Genomic DNA, 25732 nt, shown 5'->3' with positions numbered 1-25732 from the left:
GGGAAAAAAAGGATAATTATGTGTGTGTGAAAACAAGTATACATATTTTAATGATTTATTCCTCTATCTACTTTGCAAAGTCTGATACAAGATGCCTAGTAATTCAACAGTACAGGCAAAAGTGAGATCAGGGCTTCCCTGGTGGCACAGTGGTTGAGAGTCCGCCTGCCGATGCAGGGGACACGGGTTCGTGCCCCGGTCCGGGAAGATCCCACATGCCGCGGAGCGTCTGGGCCCGTGGGCCATGGCCGCTGAGCCTGCGAGTCTGGAGCCTGTGCTCCGCGACAGGAGAGGCCACAACAGTGAGAGGCCCGCGTACCGCAAAAAAAAAGTGAGATCAGAAAAAGCAGGACTCAGGCAATAATTTTCCCAGGAAACAGGGAAAAGTATTACTGCTTTTGAACATTGCATTAATGTCTGTGCTTCTTGATGGTAGGGCTTTGTGCAGTCTGTAAGAAACTCTGGTGTTCTTACTTTCCAACGAAAAGGAGCACATTAATTCTTTAGGAGAGGAAAACCTTTTCCTGTTACTACATTTGGAGAGAAATTTGCCAAATAAATGATTGCTTACATGCGGGATGCAGCTCAATACCTTTCATCCACTCCTTTACCAAAGATGCAGTGACATTTTCTCACATCTACCTACTACAAAAATTGAGAACATAAATTTTTAAAGGGATATAGTCAGCATTTCACAAGTTCACACATGCTGTGATCAGAATTAAGACATATGGAACCTTTGAAAAATAAGAAAATACATATCTAGCCATTTAAAGCAGTGTGGTAAACTAAATCACTAAATAAAGGTTAAGGGAAATATTTTGTGAAGTTCAGCTTTTAAGTCAAGAGTACTTCCTTCTTTGTATTAAAATTATTTTACATATGCTACAATATGTAATTCTAAACTTAAAGCCTTGAGGTGCTCCTTTTTTTCTTTCTAATCAGAGAAGTTCTACAATTACCTCTCTAGATCAGAGGTAATTTATTTCCATACACTTTCTTCTTTTTTTTTTTTCTTTTTGTCCTATACATTGAAGTGTAAACATAGTCAAATACTGGTTGTTGAGTAAAATGTAACCGCAATAGATCACACACACAGATGCATATCCAGAGACATGTACGATGACTAAACAATAAATGTGGGCTGATGTCTGAAGCGAGGAAAATCTTCTGGAAAATTTTTGAAGTAGAGTCTGAATACACTTTTGTGGCAAAGTCTAACAATTTTTCAAAGGAGCATTATAAGGAGTGTGGTTCCTTGAATATAGTTCTGGGAGGGTGTTTAAAACCAAGCAACAGGGGCTTCCCTGGTGGCGCAGTGGTTGGGAATCCGCCTGCCGATGCAGGGGACAGGGGTTCGTGCCCCAGTCCGGGAAGATCCCACATGCTGCGGAGCGGCTGGGCCCGTGCGCCATGGCCGCTGGGCCTGCGCGTCCGGAGCCTGTGCTCCGCAACGGGAGAGGCCACAACAGTGAGAGGCCCGCATACCGCAAAAAAGAAAACAAAAACAAAAAACCAAGCAACAATTGAGCAAACTTGAAGCCAGTGTTGTCTTTGGATATCCTTTCTCAGTGAGTAACCTACTCATTATACCTAAGATCTTTTCAGAGGAAGGACAATTTTCTGCATTTAGTTTATCTCTCATGTATGCATTGTAAGAGAGATGTCTGGGAAATATCTCAGATCCTCCCAAGCAAGCTCTCTGTTGTTTGTCTTTCATTCAGATAAAACTGGGGAAGAAGGAGAATAACCGCAGACAGCGGTGTTGGTTTTTCTTTTGGATGTGCCTTAGAAACTCCACCTTTGAATCTGTACACGTAAAAGTAAGTCACAGAGTAAAATGTGTTAAGCTCTGCTGCATTGTTCTGAAGGGATTAGTAATGATGTCATGGCATCTTCATCATACAGTGTCAGCTAAAGCATGACACTCTTGTCAGTCTGTAGAGTCAAGATTGGAAAGTCCGTGGATCTATATAGATATCATGACTTTCATCATCTGTAATTCTTTCAACATATGGTCTTCTAAGTAAGGGGTGTTTGAAGGACGCTCCAGTAATTTTAAAAGGCAGTACCTTTGTTTATTTTAAAACCTCTGGACTGAATTCTTCGATCTTTACCCAAATTAATTTGGCTGTCAACTATGCTAAACGTGACAGATTTTAAAAACGTCAACTTTGTCACATTCAGTTCTTCACTTACCACTGGTTTTTGTTGCTTCGCATTGCCTTGAGAATACCACTCTATTTCCCAATGCATGTAGTCACCTCAGGGTAAGATTCATTCTCTCTACCCCAAGGCAAATAAGGAGCAACAAAGGACCTCAGTGGAGGTCTGCTGAGTTCAATAGAAAGCCATGGGCCACTTATATTGGGGCTGGTCAGGGAGGGCGGCATGAGGACAGCTGCATTCTGGATTTGCTAAACATCTTGAAATGCTTTGAGTATAATAAAAGCCCAAACGTGCTTTCTTTTTTCATTTTTTCACATATGTGTTTTAGGAGAAATATAACTCACATGCTCACGTTCCCTCCACTTTTAAATCATGAAAATGTTGTTTTGTAAGAACTGTTTGATGTCCAGGAAGTCTTTTATCCTTTTTATTAGGTTATTTTTTACATATAAATAAAAAGAAAAAATAAACAGAAAACACAACATGACATCATGATTTAGGGCAAACACAAAGTGCTCTATTTAAGTTTGAAGTTCTAAATCTCCAATATTTTAAAACCAAACATTTCTCTTGGTACTTTGCAAAAGTGGTCTTCCCTTCTACTGGACAGAAGTTCCAGCCTGTTGGGATGAAGTAGGGAAGAGTACAAATGTTCACTGAGTAGCCACTCTGGTACTGAGACATCTGCTAACTCCTTAATTTTTACAATAACCCAAAGTGATTATTTTACAGATGGGAAGAGCTTTCAGAGACCTTAAGTAACTGGCCGTGGGCCACGGAATAATTTCAAGCCAGGTCTACGTGTCTTTTTGGTTCATTGTCTTTTAATTACTTCTGTCCTCCTCATTCTGTTGGGGGAGAAGGGAGGGTGTGTACCTTCCAAAAAGTTACATCTTGGGAAGTGACTTGGAAATACCTGATAATCAGGCCCGAGGGTGAGGATGCTGTAGCCTCTGGAAAGTGTCCGCTTGGTATTGGCAAGGTGGATATTTAGTATGGTGTCTGCATAAGGGCTTTGGATAGGTGACGTTTGCCAGAGGGGGCCTGGGAACACTTCCTTTTATTATAGCGGAGGAAAGCCAGAATACACAGGGATGTGATGTGGGGCAGGCTTGGTAGGAGGCCCATGTTCTTGCACTGTGATTCAGTATGTCTAAACAAGTGATAGTCTCTTACCATTCTATTTTATAACAGTGGTACATATTTGCTAAAAGTGGTATATTACATTATTTATTTAAATGGATTAAACTCATTTCTTTGAAAAGAATTTTTCAATGCTTATATGTTACGGAGACGTCTTAAATTAGTGTTAGAGAATGAGAATCACAGTTCTAATGGGTCTCTCTATAATGAGGCTGCATATAAAGGAGATTCCATATTTTTATTTGGAGGAGGGAGGTTATAGTCAACTATACCATGAGGTACATGGTTCGTAGTATGGCATTAAGTTACTATCTTGTGGAGAAAAAGAAAAAAACAACAACAACAAAATGGAGGATGTGAAGACCGCTTAGCATTTGAGCTGGGATCTAGGTTGTTCTGACATTATCTGTTCTATAGGCTTTCTCTCAGAAATCCCAAGTTTTATTCAGTTTGTAGCTGATTTATGCTACAATCTCATGTTCCATATGTTCTTTCTTTTTTTAAAAAAAAAACCTTATTTTATTTTGGCATCAAGGGGAAAATAGATGAATTATTTAAATCTTCTTTCACTGAGTTAAGGCAAAACAGAAAGAATGCAATGGGCAATATAACTGACATTTTGGAGAACATTGGGGTCATCATATGACTGAGAACATGATTAATTTTTTGAAGGTCAGGAAACTAATATTTTTCCAGTGGATTTACTAAGGGAACCAACCACCTGGCTTCTAGTTTTGAGACAACTGCTCCCCAGGAAAAAGTTGCTTTTTTCTTCACAGAGATTCTACTTTGTTTTGCATCTATAACATATAGATTGTATTCCATGGAAAAAAGAAATACAATTACTGTAGCCCTCATTTTTTTTCTCATGCCTCTACTGAAGACCCACTCTGGTTTATCTTTTACTCAACAGCACTGCAGAACTTAAGGGGCATTCATATTATATTAGCCTCAGGCTCTCGGCACACTTTGCCGTGTCTTGCCACTCCCAGTAAGAGTGGGTAAGGCTTTAAGTATCTCCTGTGTGCCAAGGCAAATTAAGCAATTAGTATGGCAGTCCCTAGCAGAGTGGGGAAGAGGGCTTAGGATCTCATGAGGCCCAAGGGAGGGGGGAAGACATGCCACGAGCTCCTTTCACAGTCAAAACGCAGTGGAAAATCTTGGAGGCAAAACAGTTACCTTTTAACGAAGAAAGAAGGCAGAAATATCTTTACTTGGTGATGAGACTGGAAATAACAAGCTGCTTGTCTGTATGGAGAGACTCTTTTTCTCTGAAAGAGGCCTTCCTCAACTTCATCAGATCCCTGCCCACATAACAGGTGGCGGACAGGACTTGAAGCATTTCTGTCTGTTTCCAGTATATCCTATCTCTGGATACTCTATTACTAGACCTGTAAGTGCAGACTAGAGAAAAAGGCTCATGTTCGCTTTCTCTTAAAATTTTATTTTATAAAGTGAGATTTCCTTGCAGCTGATTTCACTTGGTCTCAATAAACTACTGTTACTACTTTTGAGGTATGCATTCTACCCCACTGGTGTGGATTCCACAGCCCTGAAGACCCCTTGCCACTGGCACTAAATGAGAGTCCCTGAGTGATGAGGGGTAAATCATGTCTCACTGTGTCACCTGTAAGAAGTTCTGTCACTGATGCCTCCATTCATATCCCCGAGATGCTGCTAGCTCCCACCTTCATACTGGCCACACTTTCAAGTGTTCAAGAAAGGCATTGTTGCATGCCTCTAAGTTATGATAGCAGATTCAGCTGAAGTAGCATAATAGATTATTCTTCCTGTTTTGAAGGAAAATAAGCCAAAGGGTTGAAACTCGGTGTCTATAGATAGTTGGCCCAGTATAATTTTGTTTGGGATTTATTACATTATTTTTCTTCACGGTATATGAATTGAGAGTATTAAAGGACATTTATTCTACACCAAAAGAGCATGCAGCTCCTGTGTGGTTAAAATAATATTGAGATCAGTATATTGGAAGAGACACTCCGTCCAGTAACTTCCTTCAGTAGCCCTCACATTCACTGAGAAGGTTAATTGACAGTTTCTGCACACTCCCTGCAGCCCTGCCCCAGGAACTTGCAGAGGACACTTTGGAAGAGACACAATAACCCTTGTCTGCAGGCGATATGCACAGCTGGGAAAGATAATTAAAGAGACTATTCCTTTCTGAGAGATCTACATCATTTCAACAGAAGGACCCAGCAATTCTGCTGGATTCAGACTGAAAACTGTCACTAACAGACATACTTCAGACAGATTTCATAATCACCAGACCTCTGTGGTACAAATGGTTATGGTGAGCTTCTGAGACTCCCCCAAAACCACTAAAACTGTCTGACTTAAATAGCACTGAAGTTTTGACGTGAGAATTAAAAAGTATGATTCAGTTTAATATGTAAGGTTGCTACCAGAAAATGCTCCTTTGGTTTTCCAAAATTGATTGGTTACATGGCTGCAGTTCTCTCTTGAGATACCCTCTAAATGTCATCCTGTGTGATTGTTTGGGGCTTATGGAGGGTATTGAATTACATTGTGTAGGTTTCATTATGGGTGACATTATCACAGGATTACATTTTTTTTCCACATCAAACAGGCAATGTCATGAGAAGAGAGAAAATACCTCTCAAATGTTAACATTTCTGAAAGTGAGTTTGATTTATAGGGTAGGTTTATATTGCTATTATGAGACTTTATCTGAAAAATTGGGATGAAATCTTAAAGAATTAAAACTTCCCTGTGAGTTTTCCTTATAAACACTGCTCACTGGAGATGGTTTATCCCATTAGACGTTGACTACTGAGAAAGAGAAGCCTTTCTTGCTGCCTTAGGCAGTGCTTCTTCCAGAGCAAGGCTAGTCCATTTTGACCCAAAGCATGCTATAGGTAAACAGTTCCAAGGTGTAGGGATATCTGTTCCTTTTTCTTCCCAGGAGTCCTGAAACCCAGTCACTGTTTTTTAATCCCTTAGTTTTTCTTATGAACAGAACTGCCCATTTTCTCTCCAGTTGCAAGTCCTGCTTTGTGTGACTGAAACCCACCCTTTCCAGTGGGAAGACACTTGCTCTGATAAATGCTACACTTTAATTGGCCTTGGCATGGCTGGATGATGTAGCAGAAGGTGCAGTAAATTTAGACGTTAGAAAAGCAGAATTTGATAGAATTATGTATTTTGTGCTTCTAATGAGTACCTAGTCTAGAAGGATTTACAGACACATGCATAATTAATGCGAATATAGTGTAAGATAATGATCTGTTAGAAGCACATGAAAAGATGCTCAATGTCATTAGTCCTTAGGGAAATGCAGATTAAAATCACAGTGCCAGTGTGATACCTCTGTACATCTACTAGAATGTCTAACATGAAAAAGACTGACCATACTAAGTATTGGCTGAAGGTGTGGAGAGACTGGTACTATCGTCCGTTGCTGTCGGGGTTGTAAAATGGAACAATCACTTTTGAAGACGGTATAGCAGTTTCTTAAAAAGTTAAACATATACCTACTGTATACCTACCTTATAATCCAGCCATAGTACACTTAAATATTTACCCAGGAGAAACGAAAGCATATGTCCGTACAAAAAATTGTACATAGATTGCTCATGGCAATTTTATTTGTAATAGCCTGAAGTTAATCAAATATCCAATGAAAGGATAAATTGTATTTATTTATTGGCTATATCCAATAAAAAGAATCAACTATTTATACATGTAACAACATAGGTAAGTCTTAACATAATTATGCTGAGTTAAAGAAGGCAAAAAGATGAGAGACTCTCGGAGAATTAAATAAATGCAGTAATGGTGGAAATATAGAAAGGAGAAATAGAATTTTATGGTTACTTGAAAGAATTAATGAGGCTTGGTTATGGGATGGTGGCTAGAGGGGGCTTACACTCTGAGGTCTTTCTCCACCTTGGGTTTCTCTATGCGGATCATCATCTACTTGGTGGTGAGGATTGTATGAAAGATGGCACTTAAGTATATAAGAAATGATGAGCTAACTGTTTAATGCTAATTCTTTAATCAACACCCCCAAGAAGAAACATTCAGTAGGCAAACCATCACTACTACTGCTTAAGGAAAATAAACTTACATTTTGGCTCTTTAGTAAATACAAGTATAGATAACTAATAAAAGTATAATATTAGTGAGAAAAAATTAAAGAAGAGGACAAAGAAAAATGGGATTCCTAGACCCATCTCATGGATAAGAGAGAACAAAGGGTTGAGGGCAGAAAGAGAGAGGAAGGAAATGTGATGGGGGTACCTCAGGACAAAAGAACAGGGAACCGATTTGGAAAGGAGCAAACTTTATGGACCTCTTGTTTACACAATGCCCTTGTCACTCTGGCATGTCTTAATTTGTGTGGTTAGATTTATTTAGTCACTTGATCCAAAGTCTACAATTAATTGCAGCACATAAGAAGTACTGTCACTTGTGGTCAAGGGCATAGGTTCTGGAGACTATATTTCCATCTCTGACCTTAACTAGTATATAAGCTCTCTGAACATCTGTTTCCTTATCTGTAAAATGATATCCCCGTGAGTTCCTACCTCTGAGAATTATTGTGTTAATAAATACTTTAAAAATTGGTATGGGAAGTACTTAGCATCACTTCTAACCCGTAGTAAAGGCGCAATCAATTGATCTTCCTGTTCTTTCCCCTTCTTCTCCTTCTCCCCCTCCTTCTTCTCACTATTATTATTACTATTAGGCATCCACCATATTGTCAGTGATGACTGGAGAAAGCTTTACTCTCCCAATACACCATTGGAAAACAAGGGCACTTTTTAGCGTTTATTACCAGAAGTAACCATAATGTCACTTTTATTCATCTGACTCATTCTCTCCCGAGTGATTTATTTACACATTCTACTGTATTAGTCTTTCTTTTCCATGGTGTGAAAAAAAGAGCATGGCTTAGTGATGAAGCAAAGAGGTAGAAATTTAGTGACTTTGGTCCTACCTGTGCTCCAATTCCTATTTGGTTTAGGGCAAGTAATTTAAATGTCTTGCACCTAAATGTCTTCAGCTGAAACAGAAATGAAATGTAATGGTCACATAGGGCTATTAGAAATGTCTAAGTAAAAAGCATACACATTTTAACACTAAGTTCAGAACTTTATAGAAAACCAAGTGGGTTGCTTAAATTAGTATATTTCTGTAGACATGACACTAAGACATTAAAAAAATGCCACAGTAAAGTTCACTGATACGCTAGGTTTAAAAAATAGTTACTTGACTTTCCTACTGTGTGCTTCTAATTTATGTTTTCCCATCTAATAAAAAATAGACCCTACCACTTCAAATCCCTGGTTGCATTACCTTTCATTTGAGTCAGCAGGGTTTTCTTGTCTTGTTTCAGGATTTGTGGATTTGACCCTCCATGATCAGGTCCACCTTCTGGAATGTGCCTGGCTAGAGATTCTCATGATTGGTCTTGTCTGGCGCTCCATGGAGCACCCAGGGAAGCTCCTGTTTGCTCCTAACTTGCTCCTGGACAGGTGAGTGACCTGGCTGTAGCTTGGGGGAACCACATTCTTGATAATCACCAGTCTGATCCTGAAGCTCCTTTATTCAGCATTGCACGAAGCCTCCAAGAACTTCATCAGATATATTTACAAATGGGTGGATTCGGGTGATGTAGGGTAGTCGAGTTCACGGAAGGCTAAGGATAACTGTCTGCCCGATGTCTCCCCAGATTAGCTCTCTCATTTCTAAAATATACGTGTATATTGTATATGTGTGTGTATATTTATATATACATACATGCATGTATCAATATATATACACATATGTATGTATCAATATATATACACATATGTATTTGTGTGTATTTACAAAATTGTGGACTGTAATTTTCTAACTTCACCTTCATCTTGTGTTATATAAAAGAATGATGAGTAACTTTCCTTTAATTAAAATCTTTTTTTGGCTCATGTACATCCAAACCACAATAGTCTTTTCATTTCCTTTTCCAATTTTGCCATCAGTAAATGAAGAAATTTGAACAGAGTTCTGAAGGCCACTTCCAGTTTTATGAATTCCTACAAGTTAACTTGCTTATTTTAGAAAATGAAGATTTCAGTTTTCAAACGTGGCCCCTTATTTCATGTATTCTATTTCGGTTGACTTGGAATGTGGGTCCTATTCTTTCTTATTCAGTCATTGCTTAGAGTAATCGAATTTAGACATTATTTAACAGCAGCTACCACTAACAGAGTCCCTACCCAGCTCCAGCTGTTGTGCTGAATACTTTACATACATGATCTCATTTAATCATCACAGCGCTCCCGGGAAGCCTTATCATTCACGTTTTACCAGAAGGGATGCTGAGTTTCAGAGACATTCTGCTACTCGCAAAGAGCATTGAGCTAGCCGATGGTGGAGCCAGGATTGGAATTCAAGATCTGTCTGTCTCTGGCACACTCATGTTGTCTCCTGCCCTGTGCACACATCCTTCACACTCTTTCCTCATCAGCAATGCCTTCTCTGGTCTGCTGCTGTGACCTTTTGTTACCAGATGCACCTTGTCTTTACGGACGACATAATCATTTGAATGGGAACGATCCATCTTCTAGTTGTTTCTTGCAGACTTTTTTTTGCCTCTGCTCATCAGTCCAAGGCTGCCAGGTTGCACGCGATGCATCTTTGGGCTTTCCTTCCTTTCGGAGCACCACGCTGCCCCCTCATCTCCTGTCCTGCTCTGGCTTCCTGCCCTACACCTGCCAAGCCGCCTGGAACAGAGTTCTGGCAACATTTATTTATTTAAATACTGGAGAATTGTATACGTATTGGTTACTCTTTCATCATTTTGTGTTATTATAGCGTCATCAACAGTGATGATGCTGTTCAAGAAGCAGCTCTTTCTTTCCATGGAATATAGTCCTGTATCACAGTTTTGTGGACTGATTGAGAGCGGCCACTGGTCTGGTTCCGTAGAACTGCCCTCGCACGGTATTTAGCCTGCCTTTTAGAGGATGTCTCTACAGTGCTTCTTCACTTCTTTTCCTTCCTTTCCCTTCCCTTCCCTTCCCTTGTTTCTCTTGTCATTTTTCCCTTCCACCTCTTTTTCCTGTTTTCCTTTGCTTTCCTCTTTACTTTTTTTTTTTTTTTGGCCTATCTCCTCTTCCTCCTTTTCTTTCTCCTCCTCCTTTTTCTTCTGCTGCTTTTCAATTTTTTCTGTTACAGTCATGTCGTTCCATGAGCAAGTTATAATAAATTTGCAGATGAAAATCATAGACCACATACAGTGTTTCTCCACAGTAGACTGGAAGGTGTCTTCAGGGTTTAGGATATTGGGGACATTCCTGACTGAATTGATGTGTTCCATGATTTACTACCTCATCCATGTTTACCTTCCTAGGTACACACTTCCTGAGAGCAATCATCAGTCATTGCATTTTAGATATGAAAGTGTTTGTGACATCACCTCACCCCGATGAAACTCATTTTGCCAGCAAGGTGATATTGTGTAGGATCTTATCAACCACCTGCCTTTCTTTTCCACACACTGTCAGTGTGCTTAATTTTCTCCCGTGTTTCTCACTGCAGTGTCAGTGACTAAGAGTTCTCATTTCTCTCCATTCCTCCCTTCTAAAATTCCAGATAGGAAGTTTCTACTACCTCTAGACCAGGATTTCTCAACTTCTGCACTATTGACATTTTTGGTTGGATTATTCTTTCTTGTGGGGGACTGTCCTGTGTATTTTAGGATGTTTAGCAGCATTCCTGGACTTAACCTACTAGATGCTCTCGTAGCAGCATCTCTTTCCCCAGAGATGACAACCCCAAATGTCTCCAGACATTTCTAAATGTCCGCTGTGTATGTGTGGGGAGAAGGGAGGCACAGAATTGTCCCTGGTTGAGAATGACTACTCTAGATTTTCCCATTTCAAAATCCTATAAGCTCTTCAGACTCACAGTATTGAATACATTATCTTCCTCACCACGTTTGTTCCTTTTCTTTTTTTCTATTAGTGGCATTCAGCTAGACACTGAAGCTGTCAAGTTCAAGTTAACCGTGGATTCCACTCCCTCCACCAGATTATCCAGTTAACTGTCAAGTCCTTCCTGCCCTGTTTCTGAAATCCACACCTCCCCTTTGTCGCCATTCCTCCCCTAGCACAGGTCCAAGTCAGCCCTCCCCAAAGGCTTGCCTCTCCAGCACTGTCTTTCTCGGCCACCGGCCCTCTTTCCTTCAGTCTCTTCCCACAGGGCTGCCAGAGGCTTCTTTCTAAGGCACAGCTGTGATCCTGATGCTTCCTGATTCAGCTTCCATTGGCTCTCTGCCTTCTTTAGAAAGTACCGTCTAGACTTCTTACCTTGATAATTATGAATCCCTGTTGCAAGTGTCGCAGACACAGACATCAACAGAGCGGGTCAGATGATGTAATGAGGAAGGTCAGTGGCTTTAAGTCCAAAACGGAGTTCTGGGGATTAAGTGAGCCTGGTGAGCTCTTTTCCAGGCTAACAAACACCTGGGCCCTGACTGCAGCCTGAGAGCCACGAACTTGACTTCACTCTTCAAGGTTTTTTTCCACTGCTTCTGAAAGGCCCTGTACCTTTAGGATTCCTTGTTAGAATCTTGGGACCTTCTTTAAGGCCATTTCAGATGTTACTCTTCCGGAAAACCTTCCTCCAAACTCTCTCCTCTTTAGCCAGAAAGTAGCCTTTTCTTTGTCTATGTTCTCATGGGGTTTGGTTTCTGCTTCTCTTATTCTCCTTCTGCCACCTGTAAGTTATGACTGTATGTCTCATCTTCCCTTTCAGCTCATGAACTTCATACAGGCAGGAACCAGATCTTGTTCGCCTTTTTGTTCCCTCCCATGAACAAAGTCTTCCATGATCCCCGATAAGTGTTTGTTAATTGCACTGGCCAGGGTCCCCCGGTGGCTCATGGGAGAGTCAGGAGAAGCCACGTCTTCTGATGGTCATTTCAACTGTTCTTGTCATCAAACTCACTCACTTCTTGTTCAGGGCTACTTAATTCCTGGCTTAGACCCTTCTAGACTTTGAAGAAATTAAGATACATCTGTTTCGAAAGGATTTTTAAAATTACTAAGTGCATCTGGCTTATGCTTATACTTCTGCTTATATTCCACAAACCTGTTAAATTCCGAATGAAGATAAACAGAGGATCTTATTTTTCTTCCATCACTAGACCCACTATGGAGTAAAATCCTCCAGGTCTTAATATGTTTAAGAACATTTGCATACATACATTTCTAATCATGTTAATGATTCGAAAAATATATAAATAAATATAAATTATATAAATAATATTATTTTTTAAAATATGGTCTATAGTATATACTTTTCTACATTTTTCTAATTATTAACATGTACCTAAATATTATAAAATTTCAATATTATTAAATTACTCTCTTGGTATTAGAAGATAACTGCTTTTGATGACATTGATATATGCATAACAGTAAAAAATATTGTGACCAGCAACCCATTTGAAATTTTATACATCTGGAAGATGACTTTTGAGTGATAGTTGAGAGCACTGTTTATGTTTTCGCCTTGCAGGCTCCCAGCCCTTTTGATAACATTCAGCTTTCTGATTAACATCAGTCACCTTGATCTCCCTTTTGCTCTTTTCCCATCCTTTTGCACATTGTAAACATTTTTTGTAACAAAATGTAGAAATCCATGAGTTTCAAAGCCAAGTATTTGAGAGCTGGTAAGCAAAAGATGAGTGTTCACTGCATCATTTTTATTTTATCTCAGGCTTGGTGATACTACCTTTGCAAAGTCGGCGTCCATAGGGTGTTTACATCTGCATAGACCTGGGGACGAGGGAAAGCCAGAAGTCCCAAGGAGTCCTGTCACCCAGGGATTATCACCGTTGCTAACTAGAGACAAGGGTTTATCTGCGATAGATTATAATGATATCCTGTTTTCTTAAGCCTTCTTTGCAAATCCAGGCACTTGTGCTTTCCAAGGCTATCAAGAGGATAGAATATACCTCAGTCTTCCCTTGTAATTACTCAAATGTTAGTATTGGCAAATGGGGTTTAGTGATTATAGGAATATAAAAAAATTGCTGGATTATCATCCCACACTTGTGAGCAGAGGACTGTATTTCCTATCTAGCATCCATTTCAAAAGAGTTATTGCTTGATTTACTCCCGATGATAACCCATGATATCTTGATTCTGGTAGTTTATAGCTTTCCTGGTAGTCATATGCTTGAAGGCTAATTTTATCCTTGCCACTTAGCCTACCCACAGTTTCCAGTTCTTCCCTGTATCTTGCAGCACTGAGTCCCAAGCACTTAATGCAGTCTTCTCTTCCTGTGAAAACCAAGAGATAAAGCTTGTTATCAGGTATTAATAGAGAACCCAGTAATTTCTCTCAGTGTGTGTGTGTGTATTTTATAAGAGGGAAGTTAAAGATAATAAGAACACCTGTGAAAGTAATCAGGAAATGGAGAAATCTCATTTTCCATTCTAGCACCTAATCCCTTGGTGTGTTTTGGCACCAGAAAACACAAAATATGTCCTCTGTGTCAACTAGGAATGCACCTCTTCGTTTAGTCCTGCTTGAGTGCTCACCCTGGAAAAACAGAGACGGAAAACAGAAGCAAAAGTGTTCAATATAAGTCATTCCTTGTGGGATCTCTTTGTTTTCGCAGGAGTAAAGTTTACTATCGCTGGAAGGCAGATGTGATGTTAGAGGACACAGTGTGAATTGCCAGTTCAGTGAGACTATCCAGTTTCCAGAGCACTGTCTAGATTCTGTTTTGCTGGCGCCATCCACGCTAACAAATTCTAAGAAATATTTGCGGATTTCTCAGTGAAGCCAAAGCACTCTCTTTCGATTCCTATTCACTCTCAGAGAAAAAAAAACTATTCATCCATTTGAAAGCAAAGCTTAATTCGACAAGGAGAATATTCCCTCTACCAAGCGTCTGGCCAGAGGGTTGTTGATCTAGCTCTTTCCATCGCTCCTGCATCAGGAGGCTCTGTCTGTAGGAAATAATATTGGACAACAGAAAGGTCTTTGACTTGTAGGCATGGGATAGGAATAAGTTCTCTTCCTTAAGAGAAAAACAGGTTGTTGCACTGGAGAGAACATTTTGCTTCTTCTACTAAATAGCTGACTGTTTTCAGACCATAAATTCACTTTAAACTGAAAAAAAAAGTCATTTTCTAGAAGCCAGAGCGTGCTCGTTTCAAGTTATTTATTGTAAATATTTCAGAAAAAAACATGCAGATAAAAACATGCAAATGAAACAATGCTTCCAGCAGATGCTTTTACTGGCCTTTTTTTAATTGGCCTTTTAAATTTTTTTCCTGTGTAAAATTTGATGTAAATTCTTTGCAGATTTTCTTCACTTGGAAGAGTGAAAAAAGAAATTTCAGAAATAAGTTGATAAATTCAGAATGTAATTTATTTAAAGGTTTCTTGGGCATAAAAAGAAGGACCTCCCTTTATATTCCCTTTTTAGATTTCTTCTCTCTGAAAAATATATGCTCTACTGAAGGGGGATGTTATAGTAGCAGGGGCAGCAGGTGGGTCGGGGAGTGATCAGCTCCTCAGCAAAGTCAGTCCTGGGCAGGAGACAGTTTCGGTTACTCCAGTGGCTTTGCTGGATTCCCTCATAACTTTCCAGGCTTGTGTTGGTTTGCATCCCTATATGGCCCATTCATATCCCAAGAACTTTGTTCATAACTTTTATTTTTGCTCCACCTTATAGAATTGGATGAGGAAAGGAAAGAAAGGAAGCCAACTTTTATGTAACTTCTTTAATCTGTACAGTAGTGTGTTGGGTTATCTTCTATACTATATTTTATTTATTATGTGAGAATACAGGTAGCAAAGGGTTTTACCAGCTTGTATTCTTGGCGCTGGATCCATTGGTTCTTTCCAGTTCTGAGTCCTTAATTACTCAACAGCAGATGCCAACTGATTGATTCTTTAAAGTCTTTGGTGCAGAGTTATGACAAATCCTGGGAATATGAAACTGTAAACTGCAGAGGAGAAAAATTGAGGCCCAAAGAATAGAGAAATTCGCCAAGCTGCTAATATTACTGCTATCTCTGATTGAAAAGGTATCAAAATATCTATTGGACTAAAACCCAATTTCATTACACACTTTAAGTGGGTCGATTATGTGATATGTGAATTATATCTCAATAAAAATATTAAACACACACACACACATATTGGAGTTTTGGAAAAAGTCAATTTGACCAACGAGACCTTCAATCATGAAAGCGCCTGTAGGGGTTCTACTGGAAAAAGGTAAAAAACAAAACATTCAAATCAAGATTTCTCCTTAAAAACAAAGCAATTAAGCAGTGCGATGTTATAAAGGCTGCTAAGCCACAAGTCTTTAACTCCTCAAGAGGAATTAGCCTATAAACAGTAAGGATCCACTTAATATAAAATTGCCCCAGAGGAAAAGGCATAATTCCAACCAAAGAATTAATCCTGTGTAAGAGGTTAATTTAACTTTTCTTACATGTTTACCTACCACATTATTTTTGCATTTGCCACAAATTGTTAACAATTAAACTTGCTAATTGATTTAAAATACAATCATCATAATACTTTTGACAGTTCTAAAATATCTTGATATTATTTAAGTCACCCATGCTACACAGAGGTAATCACGTAATCCCTCTCTCATATCTGCTTTAATCGCAGCTGCTTTTCCATAGTCAGAATTGGAAAGATCCTCATTTGTTTAATGAGTGCAATTAAAATCCATTGATAAAGGGAGATAACACAACTTCAAGTCTGTGTTAGTTAGGATTCAGTTTAAGTCAACTCAGTAGATATTTATTGAGTACGTCCATGTCTCTAGGGTTCTGCCTAACACTGGAGGATATGAAAAAAATGTGTAAGAGGCAGACCTGTCCTCAGGGAACTCACTGTCTAGTGGTAGAGTAATATTGGTGTACAAATGAATGCAGGCAAAAGCAAGACATTATAAGCAAGCCTCCACCACACCCCACATCATTCGTGTCTAGTTTAGCTTCCTCCATCACTTTTTAAAAAATTGAGATACAATTGACATAACATTATATTGTACAACATATGTATACAACGTATGAGTTGATATATGTAGATATTATAAAATGATCACCACAGTAAGTCGAGTTAACATCCATCACCACAAATAGTTATACATTTTCCTACGACAAGAAATTTTAAGGTCTACTCTCTTACCAACTTTCAAATATACAGTAAAGTTTTATTAACTATAGTCACGAGGCTGTACATTACCATCCCCAGAACTTATTTATCTTATAACTGAAAGTTGGTACCTTTTCACTATCTTCACCCATTTTGCCCACCACCCTCCTCTGGCAACCACCAATTTGTTCTCTGTATCTTTTTTTTTTTTTTTTTTTTGCGGTACGTGGGCCTCTCACTGTTGTGGCCTCTCCTGTTGCGGAGCACAGGCTCTGGACGTGCAGGCTCAGCGGCCATGGCTCACGGGCCCAGCCACTCCGCGGGCATGCGGGATCTTCCCGGACCGGGGCACGAACCCGTGTCCCCTGCATCGGCAGGTGGACTCTCAACCACTGCGCCACCAGGGAAGCCCCCCTGTTCTCTGTATCTTTGAGCCTGGTGGATTTGTTTTTTTCTAAGATTCCACATATAAGTGATATCCTACTGCGATGTGTCTCCCACTGTCTGACTTATTTCACTTAGCATAAGGCCCTCAAAGTCCATCCATATTATCACAAATGGCAGGATTTCCATCTTTTTATGGCTGAATGAAATAATATTTCATTATATATATGTATATATATAAACTTTTTCTTTATCCATTCATCCATTGATGGACACTTAGGTTACTTCCATGCCTTGGCTATTGTAAATAATGCTGCAATGAACATGGAAGTGCAGATATCTTTTCAAATTAGTGTTTTCATTTTCTTTGGATAAATGCCCAGAAGAGGAATTTCTGGATCATATGGTAGTTCTATTCTTAAATTTTTGAGGAACCTCCATCCTGTGTTCCATAGCGGCCGCCCAATTTACGTTCTTACCAACAGCGCACAAAAGGGTTCCCTTTTCTCCACATCCTCACCAACACATGTTATTTCTTCTCTTTATTTTGAATTTTATTTAATTAATTATTTTGTACAGTAGGTTCATTTTAGTTATCCATTTTATACATATTAGTGTATATATGTCAATCCCAATCTCTCAATTCATCCCCCCAGCCCCCAACCCCCCGCCACTTTTGCCCCTTGGTGACAATATGTTGGTTCTCTACATCTGTATCTCAACTTCTGCCCTGCAAACGAGTTCATCTGAACCATTTTTCTAGGTTCCACATATATGCGTTAATATACGATATTTGTTTCTCTCTTTCTGACTTACTTCACTCTGTATGACAGTCTCTAGATTCATCCACGTCTCTACAAATGACCCAATTTCATTCCTTTTTATGGCTGAGTAATGTTCCATTGTATATATGTACCACGTCTTCTTTACCCATTCATCTGTCGATGGGCATTTAGATTGCTTCCATGACCTGGCTATTGTAAATAGTGCTGCAATGAATATTAGGGTGCATGTGTCTATTTGAACTATGGTTTTCTCTGGGTATATGCCCAGTAGTGGGATTGCTGGGTCATATGGTAATTCTATTTTTAGTTTTTTAAGGAACCTCCATACTGTTCTGCATAGTGGCTCTGTCAATTTACATTCCCACCAACAGTGCAAGAGGGTTCTCTTTTCTCCACACCCTCTCCAGCATTTGTTGTTTGTAGATTTTCTGATGATGCCCATTCTAACTGGTGTGAGGTGATACCTCACTATAGTTTTGATTTGCATTTCTCTAATAATTAGTGATGTTGAGCAGCTTTTCATGTGCTTCTTGGTGATCTGTATGTTTTCTCTGGAGGAATGTCTGTTTAGGTCTTCTGCCCATTTTTGGATTGGGTTGTTTGTTTTTTTGATATTGAGCTGCATGAGCTGTTTATATATTTTGGAGATTAATCCTTTGTCCATTGATTCATTTGCAAATATTTTCTCCCATTTTTGAGGGTTGTCTTTTTGTCTTATTTGTAGTTTCCTTTGCTGTGCAAAAGCTTTTAAGTTTCAGTAGGTCCCATTTGTTTATTTTTGTTTTTATTTCCATTACTCTAGTAGGTGGATCAAAAAACGTCTTGCTGTGATTTATGTCAGAGAGTGTTCTTCCTATGTTTTCCTCTAAGAGTTTTATAATGTCTGGTCTTACATTTAGGTCTCTAGTCCATTTTGAGTTTATTTTTGTGTACGGTGTTAGGGAGTGTTCTAATTTTATTCTTTTACATGCAGCTGTCCAGTTTTCCCAACACCACTTATTGAAGAGGCTGTCTTTTCTCCATTGTATATCCCTGCCTCCTTTGTCATAGATTAGTTGACCATAGGTGCGTGGGTTTATCTCTGGGCTTTCTATCTTGTTCCATTGATCTATATTTCTGTTTTTGTGCCAGAACCGTATTGTCTTGATTACTGTAGCATTGTAGTATAGTCTGAAGTCAGGGAGTCTGATTCCTCCAGCTCCGTTTTTTTCCCTCAAGACTGCTTTGGCTATTTGGGGTCTCTTTTGTGTTTCCACAGAAATTTTAAAATATTTTGTTCTAGTTCTGTAAAAAATGCCTTTGGTAATTTGATAGGGATTGCATTGAATCTGTAGACTGCTTTGGATAGTATAGTCATTTTCACAATATTGATTCTTCCAATCCAAGAACATGGTATATCTCTCCATCTGTTTGTATGATCTTTAATTTCTTTCATCAGTGTCTTATAGTTTTCTGCATACAGGTCTTTTGTCTCCCTAGGTAGGTTTATTCCTAGGTATTTTATTCTTTTTGTTGCAGTGCTAAAAGGGAGTGTTTCCTTGATTTCTCTTTCAGATGTTTCATCATTAGTGTATAGGAATGCAAGAGATTTCTGTGCATTAATTTTGTATCCTGCAACTTTACCAAATGCCTCGATTAGCTCTGGTAGTTTTCTGGTGGCATCTTTAGGATTCTCTATGTATAGTATCATGTCATCTGCAAACAATGACAGTTTTACTTCTTCTTTTCCAATTTGTATTCCTTTTATTTCTTGTTCTTCTCTGATTGCCGTGGCTAGGACTTCCAAAACTATGTTGAATAACAGTGGTGAGAGTGGACACCCTTGTCTTGTTCCTGATCTTAGAGGAAATGCTTTCAGTTTTTCACCATTGAGAGTGATGTTTGCTGTGGGTTTGTCGTATATGGCCTTTATTTTGTTGAGGTAGGTTCCCTCTATGCCCACTTTCTGCAGAGTTTTTACCATAAATGGGTGTTGAATTTTATCAAAAGCCTTTTCTGCATCTGTGGAGTTAATAATATGGTTTTTATTCTTCAATATGTTAATATGGTGTATCACATTGATTGATTTGCGTATATTGAAGACTCCTTTTATCCCTGGGATAAATCCCACTTGATCATGGTGTATGATCCTTTTAATATGCTATTGGATTCTGTTTGCTAGTATTTTGTTGAGGAATTTTGCATCTGTGTTCATGAGTGATATTGGTCTGTAATTTTCTTTTTTTGTAATATCTTTTTCTGGTTTTGGTGTCAGGGTAATGGTGGCCTCATAGAATGAGTTTGGGAGTGTTTCTTCCTCTGCAATTTTTTGGAAGAGTTTGAGAAGGATGGGTGTTAGCTCTTCTCTAAATGTTTCATAGAATTCACCTGTGAAACCATCTGGTCCTGGACGTTTGTTTGTTGGAAGATTTTTAATCACAGTTTCAATTTCATTACTTGTGATTGGTCTGTTCATATTTTCTATTCCTTCTTGGTTCAGTCTTGGAAGGTTATACCTTTCTAAGAATTTGTCCATTTCTTCCAGGTTGTCCATTTTATTGGCATAGAGTTGCCTGTAGTAATCTCTTAGGACGCTTTGTATTTCTGCGGTGTCTGCTGTAATTTCTCCTTTTTCATTTCTAATTTTATTGATTTGAGTCCTCTCCCTCTTTTTCTTGATGAGTCTGGCTAATGGTTTATCAATGTTGTTTATCTTCCCAAAGAACCAGCTTTTAGTTTTCTTGATCTTTGCTATTGTTCTCTTTGTTTCTGTTACATTTATTTCTGCTCTGATCTTTATGATTTCTTTCCTTCTGCTAACTTTGGGTTTTGTTTGTTCTTCTTTCTCTAGTTCCTTTCAGTGTAAGGTTAGATTGTTTATTTGAGATGTTTCTTGTTTCTTGAGGTAGGCTTGTATTGCTATAAACTTCCCTCTTAGAACTGCTTTTGCTGTGTCCCATAGGTTTTGGATCATTGTGTTTTCATTGTCATTTGTTTCTAGGTATTTTTTGATTTCCTCTTTGATTTCTTCAGTGAACTCTTGGTTATTTAGTAGTGTGTTGTTTAGCCTCCATGTGTTTGTGTTTTTTACATTTCTTTTCCGTGTAATTGATTTCTAATCTCATAGAGTTGTGGCCAGAGAAGATGCTTGATATGATTTCAGTTTTCTTAAATTTACTGAGACTTGATTTGTGACCCAAGATGTGATCTATCCTGGGGAATGCTCCGTGTGCACTTCAGAAGAAAGTGTAATTTGCTGTTTTTGGATGGAATGTCCTATAAATATCAATTAAATCTATCTGGTCTATTGTGTCATTAAAGCTTATGTTTCCTTATTAATTTTCTGTTTGGATGATCTGTCCATTGGTGTAAGTGAGGTGTTAAAGTTCCCCACTATTGTGTTACTGTCTATTTCCTCTTTTATAGCTGTTAGCAGTTGCCTTATGTATTGAGGTGCTCCTATGTTGGGTGCATATATATTTATAACCGTTATACCTTCTTATTGGATTGTTCCTTTGATCATTGTGTAGTGTCCTTCCTGTCTCTTGTAACATTCTTCATTTTAAAGTCTATTTTATCTGCTATGAGTATTGCTACTGCAGCTTTCTTTGGATTTCCATTTGTATGGAATATCTTTTTCCATCCCCTCACTTTCAGTCTGTATGTGTCCTTAGGTCTGAAGTGGGTCTCTTGTAGACAGCATATATACGGGTCTTGTTTTTGAATCCATTGAGTGAGCCTGTGTCTTTTGGTTGGAGCATTTAATCCATTCACGTTTAAGGTAATTATCGATATGTATGTTCCTATGACCATTTTGTTAATTGTTTGGGGTTTGTTTTTGTAGGACCTTTTCTTCTCTTGTGTTTCCCACTTAGAGAAGTTCCTTTAGCATTTGTTGTAGAGCTGGTTTGGTGGTGCTGAATTCTCTTAGCTTTTGCTTGTCTGGAAAGCTTTTGATTTCTCCATCAAATCTGAATGAGATCCTTGCCAGGTAGAGTAATCTTGGTTGTAGGTTCTTCTCTTTCATCACTTTAAATACGCCATGCCACTCCCTTCTGGCTTGTAGAGTTACTGCTGAGAACTCAGCTGTTAACCTTATGCGAGTTCTCTTGTATATTATTTGTTATTTTTCCCTTGTTGCTTTCAATAATTTTTCTTTGTCTTTAATCTTTGCCAATGAGATGACTATGTGTCTCGGCGTGTTTCTCCTTGGGTTTATCCTGTGTGGGACTCTCTGCACCTCCTGGACTTGGGTGGCTATTTCCTTTCCCATGTTAGGGAAGCTCTCGACTATAATCTCTTCAAATATTTTCTCGGTTCCTTCCTCTCGTCTCCTTCTGGGACCCCTATAATGCGAATGTTGTTGCATTTAATTTTGTCCCAGAGGTCTCTTAGGCTGTCTTCATTTCTTTTCATTCTTTTTTCTTTATTCTGTTCTGCAGCAGTGAATTCCACCATTCTGCATTCCAGGTCACTTATCCATTCTTCTGCCTCAGTTATTCTGCTATTGATTCCTTCTAGTGTAGTTTTCATTTCAGTTATTTTATTGTTCATCTGTTCTTGAATTCTTCTAGGTCTTTGTTCAATATTTCTTGCTCTTCTCGATCTTTGCCTCCATTCTTTTTCTGAGGTCCTGGATCATCTTCACTATCATTATTCTGAATTCTTTTCCTGGAAGGTTGCCTATCTCCACTTCATTTATTTATTTTTCTGGGGTTTTATCTTGTTCCTTCATCTGGTACATAGCCCTCTGCCTTTTCATCTTGTCTATCTTTCTGTGAATGTGGTTTTTGTTCCACAGGCTGCAGGATTGTAGTTCTTCTTGCTTTTGCTGTCTGCCCTTTGGTGGATGAGGCTATCTAAGAGGCTTGAGCAAGTTTCCTGATGGGAGGGACTGGTGGTGGGTAGAGCTGGCAGAGCTCATTAAAACTTTAATCCACTTGTCTGCTGATGCTGGGGCTGGGTTCCCTCCCTGTTGGTTGTTTCGCCTGAGGCAACCCAACACTGGAGCCTACCTGGGCTCTTTGGTGGAGCTAATGGTGGACTCTGGGAGGGCTTACACCAAGGAGTACTTCCCAGAATTTCTGCTGCCAGTGTCCTTGTCCTCATGGTGAGACACAGCCACCCTCTGCCTCTGCAGGAGACCCTCCAACACTTGCAGGTAGGTCTGGTTCAGTCTCCTATGGCATCACTGCTCCTTTCCCTGGGTCATGATGTGCACACTACTTTGTGTGTGCCCTCCAAGAGTGGAGTCTCTGCTTCCCCTATTCCTGTCGAAGTCCTGCAATGAAATCCCGCTAGCCTTCAAAGTCTGATTCTCTAGGAATTCCTCCTTCCGTGCCAGACTCCCAGTTTGGGAAGCCTGACATGGGGCTCAGAACCTTCACTCCAATGGGTGGACTTCTGTGGTGTAAGTGTTCTCCAGTTGGTGAATCACCCACCCAGTGGTTATGGGATTTGATTTTATTGTGATTGTGCCCCTGCTACCGTCTCATTGTGGCTTCTCCTTCTTCTTTGGATGTGGGGTATCTTTTTTGGTGAATTCCAGTGTCTTCCTGTTGATGATTGTTCAGCAGTTGGTTGTGATTCCGTGGCTCTCGCAAGAGGGGGTGAGAGCACGTCCTTCTACTCCGCCACCTCGAACCAATCTCCTATTTCTTCTCATTTTGATAATAGCCATTCTGCCAAGTGTGAGGTGATATCTCCTGGTTTTGATTTGCATTTCCCTGATGATTAGTGGTGTTTGAGCACATTTTCATGTACTTGTTGTCCATTGGTATATCTTCTTTGGAAAAATGTCTGTTTACATACTCTGCCTATTTTTTAATCAGATTGTTTGGTTTTTTGCTATTGAGCTGTATGAATTGTTTATACATTTTGGATATTACCTCCATATCAGATATATGATTTGCAAATATTTTCTGCCATTTGGTAGGTTGCTTTTTCATTTTGTTCATAGTTTCCTTTGCTGTATGAAAGCTTTTTAGTTTGAGGTACTCCCACTCATTTATTTTTGCTTTTGTTGCCTTTGCTATGGTGTCAAATCCAAAAAAATCATTGCCAAGACCAATGTCAAGGAGCTTACCACCTATGTTTTCTTCTAGGAGTTTTATAGTTTCAGTCTTATGTTCAAGTCTTTAATCTGTTTTGAGTTAACTTTTGTGTATGGTATAAGATAGTGATCCAGTTTAATTCTTTTGCATGTGGCTGTTTAATTTTCTCAGCATCATTTATTAAAGAGACTGTCCTTTCCCCATTGTATATTTTTGGCTCCTTTGTTATAAATTAATTGACCACATATATGTGGGTTTATTTCTGGGCTGTCTATCCTGTTCCCTTGATCTATGTGTCTATTTCTATGCCGATACCATGCTGTCTTGGTTACTATGGCTTTGTAATATAGATTGAAATCAGGGAGCGTGATGCTTCCAGCTTTGTTCTTTCTCAAGATTGCTTTGACTATTTGGGGTCTTCTGTGGTTTAATACAAATTTTAGGATTATTTGTTCTCTTTCTGTGAAAAATGCCATTGGAACTTTGATAGGGATTGCATTGAATCTGTGGATTGCTTTGGTTAGTATGGACATTTTAACAATATTAATTCTTCCAGTCCATGAGCATGAGATATAGTTTTAGCTATTTGTGTCTTCTTCGATTCCATTCATCAGCGTCTTATAGTTTCCAGTGTACAGGTCTTTCACCTCCTTGGCTAAATTTATTCTTAGGTATTTTATTCTTTTTGATGCAATTGTAAATGCATCATAATATATGTTAATAAGGAGCTATATGTTAATAGTTCCTTATTAACATAGAGAAACTCAACTTCTTTTTGTATATTGCATTTGAATCCTGCAACTTTACAGAATTCATTTATTCTAACAGTTTTTTGGTCTTTAGGGTTTTATATATCATGTCATCTGAAAATAGTGACAGTTTTACTTCTTCCTTCCTGATTTGGATACTTTTTATTTCTTTTTCTTGCCTAATTGCTCTGGCTAGGACTTTCAATACTATGTTAAATAAAAGTGATGAAAGCATCCTTTTCTTAATGCTGATCTTAGAGGAAAAGCTTTCAGCTTTTCACCATTGAGTATGATGTTAGCTGTGGGCTTGTCATATATGGCCTTTATTATGTTGAGGTACTATACCCACTTTGTTGAGAGTTTTAATCATAAATGAATATTGAATTTTGTCAAAAGCTTTTTCTGCATCTACTGAGATGATCCCATAATTTTTATCCTTCATTTTTTTAATGTGGTGTACTATATTGATTGATATGCAAATGTTGAACCATCCTTGCATCCCTGGAGTAAATCCCACTTGATCATGGTATATGATTCTTTTAATGTATTATTGAATTTGGTTTGCTGATATTTTTTGAGGACTTTTGCATCTCTGTTCATCAGGGATACTAGCCTGTAATTTTCTTTTCTAGAGTGTCTTTGGTTTTGGTATCAGGGTGAAGCTGACCTCGTAAAGTGAATTTGGAATTATTCCTTTCTCTTCTATTTTTTGGAAGCGTTCATGACAGTTTCGTATTAATCCATCTTTAAATGTTTGGTAGAATTCACCAGTGAAGATATCTGGTCCCTTTCTTTATTGGTATGTTTTTGATTACTGATTTAATCTCCTTACTAGTAATTGGTTTGTCCAGATTTTCTATTTCTTCATGATTCAGTCTTGGTAGGTTGTATGTTTCTAGGAATTTATCCATTTCTTCTAGATTCTCCAATTTGTTGGCATATAATTGTTCACAGTAGTCTCTTATAATTCTTTGTATTTCTGTTGTATCGACTGTACCTCTTTCACTTTCTAATGTCTATGTAAGGGAAAATCAAACCCTGGTTTATACTTACATTTATAAACTGGTTCATTCTTGACATTTCCATGCCAGCATAACTAACTATACTCATTATACATTTATCCTGCTTAAAAGTGCATGCTAATATAGATAACTCTAAAAGATCATTCCATATGTTGGTCTTTTGGGTCTGGCAGGAGGGCAGCAGGGGATTTTAGCAGAGATTTCTTAAGCCTCTGTGGTAGATGACCAAAAGGTACACATTTTTGAAATATTATTTCTGACAAGGTATTAGTACTGCTTGG

The 25732-nt window shown here is 38.7% G+C and overlaps 1 protein-coding gene across 1 annotated transcript in view; it reads left to right on the top strand.

Moving 5' to 3' along the window:
- Nucleotides 1-25732, top strand: part of ESR1 (estrogen receptor 1) — a 246892-nt gene that overhangs the window by 161172 nt on the left and 59988 nt on the right. Inside the window, exon 6 of the mRNA XM_065888506.1 lies at nucleotides 8690-8828. Within this exon, the coding sequence (XP_065744578.1) occupies nucleotides 8690-8828 (139 nt within the window). The remainder of the gene's footprint in view (nucleotides 1-8689; nucleotides 8829-25732) is intronic.

The sequence above is a fragment of the Phocoena phocoena genome, chromosome 12, assembly GCF_963924675.1.
Source record: "Phocoena phocoena chromosome 12, mPhoPho1.1, whole genome shotgun sequence".
Taxonomy (NCBI): Eukaryota; Metazoa; Chordata; class Mammalia; order Artiodactyla; family Phocoenidae; genus Phocoena; species Phocoena phocoena.
This window is presented reverse-complemented; position numbering and strand designations above follow the sequence as displayed.